The sequence below is a fragment of the Dermacentor silvarum genome, chromosome 3 (genome assembly GCF_013339745.2).
Source record: "Dermacentor silvarum isolate Dsil-2018 chromosome 3, BIME_Dsil_1.4, whole genome shotgun sequence".
In the NCBI taxonomy this organism is placed as follows: domain Eukaryota; kingdom Metazoa; phylum Arthropoda; class Arachnida; order Ixodida; family Ixodidae; genus Dermacentor; species Dermacentor silvarum.
Genome location: NC_051156.1, coordinates 100,897,500 through 100,906,520, shown reverse-complemented (window position 1 = coordinate 100,906,520; position 9,021 = coordinate 100,897,500). Strand labels below are relative to the sequence as shown.

At 54.4% G+C, this 9,021-nt stretch overlaps 1 protein-coding gene across 1 annotated transcript; it reads right to left on the bottom strand.

Moving 5' to 3' along the window:
* Positions 1–651: 651 nt before the first annotated feature.
* LOC119444609 (uncharacterized) lies at positions 652–2,871 on the bottom strand. The gene has a single exon (XM_037708980.1). The coding sequence runs from the start codon at positions 2,869–2,871 to the stop codon at positions 652–654; it is 2,220 nt and encodes a 739-aa protein (XP_037564908.1).
* Positions 2,872–9,021: the final 6,150 nt, after the last annotated feature.

Genomic DNA, 9,021 nt, shown 5'->3' with positions numbered 1-9,021 from the left:
CGTACACGTTTGTCGGACAGGCGATAACGATTTAACCGCCGATAAGCGCGCAACTGTCACGCGGCCCTCCGATAAACTCGTTCGCAACAACAACCACCGTCCGAGTTCTCGCGCGCCTGTCTTTACTCTTTGCGGCTCACGACTGGCATATCTCGGGTACGTATACATAATGAGCAATTACGTTCCCCTAGTCCTTGGTCAGACATGCTCGTCTCAATAACGTCACGGCGACGACCGTTCGCAGCCCTCATTAAAACTCCTGGCCAGCGCCTCCTCTACGTTGCCCTGGCTCACCGTCGGCAAGGGGGAAGCCCGCGAGAACGTTCGAGAATTGACGGGATCCGTCCAGGAAGGTTCTTCGCCGCATGCCGTGCCTCGAAGCCTCTAACGGAGGCAGGAAAAAATAGAAATTGGCAACAACCGAAGCTTAAAAGGCTGAAGGGGGAGTGTGTGAGTGATTTTAAAAGGAAGAGAAGAGAAAAGTACAGCGCCGTAACTGCCTCTCGGGGGAGGGCACCTCAACAGCGCTGTACAGGGAAGGGGGTGAGGGACATATAGTGACAGGCTAGTGAGAAAGTGGGGTAGAGGGGAGAAGAGAGAGAAAAAAAAAAAAAAACGAGCAGCAAGGCCAGGAGGTGAAGGCGGCTCGACTCACAGCCGAGAGCGCAGGTCGGCATCCTCCAAGTAAACAAGTAACGACGCGAAGGCGTGTCTGGCAATGGAGGGGTGTGTGGCTGGGAACAGGAGTTGCCGTGTGGTATCCGCGGGCAACCCGAGGCGATGGTATGCCGCGACAAGTGCGTCGCGCTCCGATGCACGCGCGGGGCACTGGAGGAGGGCGTGCTCAACCGTCTCGACGTCGGCGCACTCCCCACAGGACGGCGAGCCCTCACCCGTCAGCCGATGCAACCTTTCGGCCGTCCGGGCGCAGCCGATGCGGAGTCGCAGGATGAGAGCGCGGTCTCGCCGGCTCAGGCCTCTGCGGGGCAGCAACCTGGGGGGAATGCCGCCGGCGACGCGAGGGTCGGGGTGCTGCGTCCTCACATAGCCGGCCACGGAGTGGCGGGCGACGTCAAACCGCGTCACGAACCGCGACAACGGGACCGACGAGGAATGGGCCTCCTTTGCGAGCCGGTCTGCTTCCTCGTTTCCCTGCAGGCCAATGTGAGAAGGCACCCACTGGAACACGAGGTCGCATCCCCGCTCGCAAACGCCGTCAAGCTTGCACCGGAGCCGGCGAGCGAGCGTGGGGCCGTGATCTTCTCCGGCCAGAATGGAGAGCGCCGCTCGTGAGTCCGTCAGGACGGCCGCTCGCTGAACAGGAAGCTGGAGCAGCAGCTCGGCAGCCAGGTCAATGGCGGCCAGCTCGGCATGCGTTGACGACACAGCACACAGGACACGGCACTGGAACTGCGCCGAGAGCTCGGGGGCAACGCACGCCGCCGAAGCCGCGCCGTCCCGGAGTACAGAGCCGTCAGTGTACACCAGCACGCGGCCGGCGAGCTGCTCCTCGATCACCGCGGCCGTCTCCTGTCGCAGGGCGCAGGCGGCGGTGTTGCGCTTTCCCCGGACCCCAGGCACGGTGATGCGAATGTCTAGACGGCGGCGGCGATGCGGAGGGGGCGGCAGCCACGCACACGACGGTCCCGCGCCGACAAGGCTGGCGAACTCGACGACGCGGCGCCCCATGCCGGAGTTGGGCAGGGAACGAAACCGGTCAATCAGCTGCTGCCCGTGTGACGAACGATGCAGTCGCTCAACGTGGCCCAGCGCCCTCCCCACGGCGCGCAGGGAGATAGGGGTCTCGCCAGCCTCGGCGAGTGTGGCGCCCACTGGTGACGTGTGTGGGAGGCACAGGAGTTGTCGAACAACGGCTCGGTGATCCATATCCAGTGCCTCCCACTTCGCTGGGCTGAGGTCAGCGAGCGGCAGGCCGTACAGTAATCTCGCCGAGGCCACCGAATTGTAGAGTCGCAGTGCCAAGGTGGGGGAGCAGCCCTGACCGCGGGCCAAGAGGGTGCGCGCGGCACTCGCCACCCGTTTGGTTCCCTTGCGCAGGGCAGCCACTGCCGGCTGCCACTTGAGCCGGTGGTCCACGATGAGGCCGAGATAGCGCACTTTCATCCGCCACGGGAGGCTCTCACCGCGAAGGGAGAAACACGGCGCCGATCGGTGGGCCCCGTAGCGTGGATGGACGAGCATCGCCTCGGTCTTTGCCGCCGACAGAGTGAGGCCGATGCCGCGCACGTACTCGTCGACTGCGTCGAGTGCCGACTGTACACACCCGCGCACAACACTGCCCCTGGCGGTGGGACCACTGGCGAACAGCGCGATGTCGTCCGCGTACACCGCGACACGGACCTCGTACTCCGGCAGCTGAGGGATGTAGTCGCCGATGCGCGCGAGCGCGAGATTGAAGAGGAAGGGGCTCAGTACACTGCCCTGCGGCACACCAGTCGAGACGGCGCGCGGCTGACTGAGCGCTCCCCCCACGCGCACACGCATCGTACGGCCACTGAGGAAGGCCCCCACATATGCGAGCAACCTCCCGGAGACCCCCATGGCACACAGAGCGTCGAGAATCGTGGCGTGCGGCAGCTGATCGAAGGCGCTCATGACGTCGAGGAGGACGAGATAGCTAGCGTCACCGCGGTGCTTGGCCTCCTCGAGCGTCGTGACGACGTCAGCCAGGGAGTCGGCAGAGGCACGGAGACGGCGGAACCCGCTCTGCTCGGCAGCCAGGATGTCGAGAACCGCTGCGATCCACTCGAGGCGCCGAAGAGCCATGGCCTCGAGGACCTTGCCCGCGGCAGACGTCAGCGACACCGGTCGATACGAGGCAGGGTCGCGCGGTGGCTTGCCGTTCAGCATTAGTCACGCCTGAAAAGCCTTAGGCGTTCGACCAGCAGGACACCGTATCCTCCTCCTCCTATACCCTGCGTGCTAACAACCTCGCAAAAGTGTGCATGCGTACAGCGCCGCATGCAGCGTCGTTATAGCGCATGCTCCCAAGCGGGTGGCTTTGCTAGGCCTAGTTGTCTGCCTCATTGGCTTCAAGGTTAGCTCCGTCTGTTTGTTCGCTTCTGTCTGTTTTTCTGTGTGTGGATTGGCTTCTCCTCCTGTTCGGTGTAGATCGTTTTCTTTTCTTTGCTCTCTTAATTTTTTTTTATATTTGTTTTTAATGTCTCTCGCGTACGCGCCGCTCAGCTTCTCCTTGGCGGCTCTCCCTTTAACGACGTCTGCTCGGCTCTCAATTGCGTGGGAAAAGGCACAGTCCGCCTCTTCGGGGGGCGTTTGCGATCAGCTGTGTCGCTTGCGACTCTCGTCTGGTTGTTGAACAAGTTGCCGCGCAAAGTGCACTGAAGCGGAAGCACTTGATCGTTTCGTGGCCGCACCTATAGGCTCTTTGTTTCTTGTTCACCGGTTGTTCGTTTCCTTCGTTTTCGCGAGACTCTTGCGCTGCATTCCAAAGCGTCGTCTGTTCTTCTGTGAGCAGCGAGCAGAAGTGAGGCTTGACGCTTGTCCTCAAAAACTCGCTTTGGACGCGATGCCGACACCGGCCGAGTATATGGCGTATTATATAGATGCCAAGATCGCTGTATGCCAGCTGTCGTTCGCCGCGGTCGTAAATTCTCCGCGCGGCCGACGAATTACGGAACGCTGAAGCAATGGCCTGCCAGTTGTCCTGACAGCCCGATGGCGACGTTCGTCCTAGCGTTATGTTCCAAGCAGCTTGCTACAGCTGCACGAACGTTCGCTGCGGCGTGGCTATATGTATATGTACTCGCCGCTGAACGCGCTACGAGGACTGTAGTGTCACACGGCCTATACCAACGCCACCTAGATAGCGCAAGGCCTGTTCACTCCGATCCATAAAGTCGTGATACCTGGCTCGAAAATCCATTGCCGATTAGGGCGTAACGAAAGCGGTGACGTCAGAATCATGACGGCTTACCCGGGAGCTTCCTTATTAGATTCTATGGCAGTCTGGCCAGGTAGCATGCATGCCGTCATGGATCGGAGTGAACATGCCTTGTGCTATCTAGGTGGTGTCGGTCCTACTCCCGTGTTGAGAAGTGTGTCTTAAATTAAAGCCCATGCATGTTTGACCCTGGCCAAGATAAACACCTGACGTGAAACGTGCCCAAGGAAAGGCAATGAGTATTTTAGGCACGTTTTCGCCAGGCGTTATCTTGATCAAGTCAAACATGGGCTTGAAGTTGAGGCGCATTTGTGAGTTACGGGTGTTATTTACATTAGTCATTGACCATGAGTGTTGATCTAATGTATTCAGGCCAACAAGCGGACTATAATACGATAAAAGTATCCGATACGAGAGACGTGGCTTGCATAAACGCAGGTCAAGGAACAAGCGAGACATTTTCACCTGAGAAGTCCATCTTTGAGTGCGACATGCGTGATATAAATGTTTGCAGGGTGCGCTGCACTTTCATAAACGCTTTGGGACGATGTTCAGGTTTTTGCAGAAATGGGGAAATGAAGCTGTTTATAAAGCCCCTTATCACTGGTTTTAATCCAGTTTATCCGATTTCTGTATAGGTTACTTGGATTAAATGTTCCGCTTACAATGTCACATTATGGTAAGCAATAACGGTAATGGCTGTTAGGTCTCCCTCCCCGTTTCTGATGAGAATTATTGTGTTGTAATGAACGAGGAACTTTAGGCGACCTGTAAATCGACTGTGCGTATATAACCTACATGAACAACGCAAATGTATCCAATCACGTCATTTCTGGAACATAAATGAGTGAACGCCAAAAATCCAAGTGCAAAACAGGAACGACACGAGAATGGGCGACAACGGTCGGCTCAGAACCGTCCACAATAAGCTTAACTAATTTGCCGTAACGGAATGCCAAGTGAAAAAGAAAGGATAAAAACAGAAAGGGCCGGCAGCAAATCATTATCACCATGGACGGCGTGATAAGCGCACTTAAGGAAGAAGGCCTCTCCCCGAAATGTTGCGGGTTAACCTTGTCGCCGCGATGTATCTAATCTTATAGGTCGCATTTTCCTTGTCGTTGCATTCATTAACCATTACCTTAACGGACCAGCTGTTATTACGCATTACATAACCTAGCTGTCCAGCTTCCTTGTGTAGTTTCAACTGCAGGGATGCCGCCCGTCTCGTTTGCCCTCTCGTTCGTGAGGTTATATAGTCGTGTGGTTTTCCTGTCCATTGTTCGGTCACGCCCCTTGGTTACGCCAAGTTAAGCGTTCGGCGCCTTGTCGCTGGCAGAGTACGGTGGTTATAAAAACTATCCAGCGGCATCTTGTAAGTTGTCATTCGTGACTGGCAACCTACTCTCATACTGTGCAGATCTGCTTTTCACGATGAATGACTCCGCGAATGCGTGGCTTGGACTAATTAAAACGTACTCCTTCAGTACTTCAAGAGGTTGACCGCCAATCATAAACTCTTCTTTCCTTCGCCTTTGTACTGAGCGTTGTATTTTAATTTTCTGCATATTAATCTTCAAGTCTACTACTCGATTTTACCAGTTCAATCTGTTTTAAGCCGTAGATTACTGCGCCTGAGATGTACGTTAGTCCTGATCTCCAAACCTATTCAGCCTAGCATTTCCGCACTTATTTCACACATCCAGTGAATCTTCGCGTACGCGAAAAAGTCGTCTAGTACTTAAGTGGGCAAAGTTGCCGCTTTGCAGCAGAGTTGCCGCTTTCCGATGTCCGCGCTGCCGCTGAAACCAAGAAATGGTCCCGCCGAGGCGACCCGTATACCACAAGCTATATAGGCGGCACCGCGCATGCGCACGCTCGCCTTGCACGTTCACTGGCGACTGTGTCAGACTGTGTAAACTATAATATACGTTAACGGCCGGTCGCAGACCTTGAACGCTTGGCCCAAACGCATATAGGCGACTGGCGCGTAAAATATTGCTACTGCCCTTTACCGACTGCCCACCTTCGATCGTGACCCCAGTAACGATGCTCCCGTTTCTGTTACACCCCCATTCCCCTTCATTTATACTTTCTGACGCGCTTGGGGCGGCCGCGTTATACCGATATACCGAGTCGTGTACACGGTGTGGACCGCTGCCCCTCAGTGTCTCCGCTCGCAGCTGGAGCGCGTGTCCATTACGGCCTCCATTAGAGCTTGCCGCGGACTCCAAAGGGACACGCCGTGGTGTCTGCAAGGAGCCCCCCCTCCGGGGCTGACCCGAATGGAGGGCAATCACAGCAGCAGCAGCAGAGGCTGTCCGCACGACACGGTTGTCCTGTCTTTCCTGCGGGGCATTGCGCGAACGGCCGGCAGCAGCAGCATCGTATTATACGCCGCTGCCTTGGCCAACGGACACGCCATTTGGGGAAAGGAATGCGGCCCAGAAAGGGACCAGACGGCTGCTGCTATAGTTTGCAAGTCGCTACTGCTCTATCGCCGCTGCTGTGTCGGTTTCCTTTGCAGTCGGCCTCAAGTGTCGCGTGTGTATGCGAGCTCGCCGTTACGCAACCCTTTTCTTCTTTCTTTTTTCTTCCTTCCTTTTTTTTTTTTCTTTTTGCTTGCGTATTTGTCTGTGCGTTTACTTTTTGTGCATGCAAGAAAATGAGGTGCGAAGAAAAAATAACTTCAAGGGCGGCCGCTGATGCCACGGGGCCCTCTTTATATATACGTGTCAATGAAATTTCTCCCTCTCTATCTCGAGTCGTCCTAATTTTTTTGCGCAGGCACTTGTTTCTTAGCCTATTCGCACCTTTCGTTGCGAGCTGCCGCTGTAATTACGCACCTATACCCTTTCTCGCTTCTATCCTTCCTAACTATAGCCGTGACACAATTTTGTTTTCGTCTGCTTTGCCGGGCTTTTTGTATAGGTATACCTCCATTAGTGCGTGCAATTGGCGCTCTAGATACACACTCGACGGTTTCTTTTCTTCATACGCGCTTTCTCTCCTTCACTTTTGTTACTCTTGTTTCTTTTTTTTTTTGTCTTATTTTCGTGGCTATTCCACTATTCCATTGCGTGCCGTTTTGTACTCTCATTCTCTCAGCCTTCCCGAACAGCCACGTCTGTTTTCACTTGTTATACATACCGCTATCGTCGTTACTCCCTGCATTATTTTGGTCTGCTTGTCCGTGTTCTTATTGTCTGTTTCTAGATATTCTGTTCGTCTGTTTCTCTGTATTTCATCGTCTGTTTCTAAGCCCTTTTGTTCGTCTGCTCCTCAACAAGCTTTTCGCCTGTTTTTCGGCACATATGCGCGTATGGCCGTTCCCTTTCTTTTTTATTTTCTGTTGTCCGCGTCGCCTACCGCGCTGCAGCACGCTTTCTATTTTCGCCTTTCGCTCGTCGCACGCGACCTCGCGCGCTCTTCTCCCGAGACGGTCTGGCCTCATCGCTCACAAGAACGAGGCCTCGCACGATCGTTCTCGTTCCTTCGTTCCCTTTCGTTACTGCAGACCACGGCATCCGCGGTCAGTCAGTTCCACTTTTTCTTTCCACGCGTGGCTTGCTATACGCTATGCAGTGTTGCAGTGTCCGCCCTCGCCCCCCCCCCCCCCCCTCCCCGCCTTTCTTCTCCGTGCATCCATCGCTTATAAAGCACTTCTCGCCGTCTGCTGCAATGCGCTTTTTTGGTGTTTTCGTGTTATTCGTGGTCTATATAGACCCACTTCTGTTTGTTTCGGGGGGCCTTTTGTTGTTCTTCTCTTCATTTCTCTCTACTTTTTCATCTCTCTCGGCGTTTTTTTCTTTAATTTTTTTTATCTCTCGTTTCCGTCGACTCCATGCATTGCAGCCATCATCTCTTCTTCGCATCCTGTATTTCGGCGTTGACCGACAAAAGAACTAGACCTTGAACTGCGGCGAGCAGCTACTACGGTTGCGCTGGTCTTTTCGATTGTCGTCTTTTTGCTGTTTCTATCCATAGCGCTCCGCCTCAACCCTATCTTTTCGTCTGTGATGCAAGAGAGAGAGAGAGAGAGAGATACACACAAAACAAGAAAAAAAAAGCAGGCAGGCATCTGACTTGGAACGGCTGCTATGTTTCCTCTGCACTCGTAAGCCATTGTTGGCGTCTCGGTAGGCTGTGTTCTTTATTTTCATTTCTTCTCTCTCTGTACCGCCGCCACGCCGCCGTGGTTGCTTCTGCTTCTGTTGCCGGCGCTGAGGATTAATCTGCCCTTGAAATCCATTGTGTTCTTCGTCCGATACGCTCCATTGAGGAAAGCGTTTTCCCCGTGACCCCACCCCCCACCGGGTCCGGGCAGGAATGTTTGCGGCGTTGGAAGGAGCCGTCTATACTCGAAGAAGAAAAAAAAATTGTAAGAAGGGGTTGTTGAAGTATCTGGGGCGAAGAGGTGTGGAGCGCCTGTGGTTGCAGCATTTGGGCCCGGCCGTGGAGGCGTTGCCGATCGTCTAGGTGGTTCTTCTTCACTTTAAAAGGATAGGCCTGCCTTCACGGTCAGCTGGCAAAGCCAGCGATACCCTTGATTTGCGTTGTTCAGAGGGAAGCAAACGGAATCAGCTGCAAAGCTTACTGCGGTAGTAGCTGTTATGCTATTGAGCTATCGATGCGTTTACCTTCGTACACCGGTAAGAATTAACGTTAAGACTTAGTCCTTTCCATTGTACGTAATCATCACGATCGTGGACATTATTTTCCGCGGGCTCTGTCTCTGAGCTACCGAATGGAAGCGTCGGTTCGGCCCCTGTCGTGTTCTGAAATTCACTGTCATGTTGTGACGGGAGCAGTGAAGTAGATATATATAAAAAAAAAGTTGGGCTGCAAACCACGCTGTGAAGGTGGTTGGCCAGCGAAGCTGTGGCATCATCTGATCCGATAGACCAAAATGTGACGTGGCCTTGAACTGGGTCCTGCCGAGCCGGAGCACGACGTCGTTGTGCATGTTGACGTGGCTGCTCCTTTCGTCGTTCGTCGTACTCGTCGCTTATCGTGTTCGACGGAGACAAATAAATCACAGGCTCCTATAGTCATCTACAGCTTCGCTGTAAATTGACGAAGAGCGGGCGCCGGGTTCG

Coding starts and splice junctions, on each gene's coding strand:
- LOC119444609 (XM_037708980.1), bottom strand. CDS start 2,871: ATGCTGAACGGCAAGCCACCGCGCGACCCTGCCTCGTATCGACCGGTG.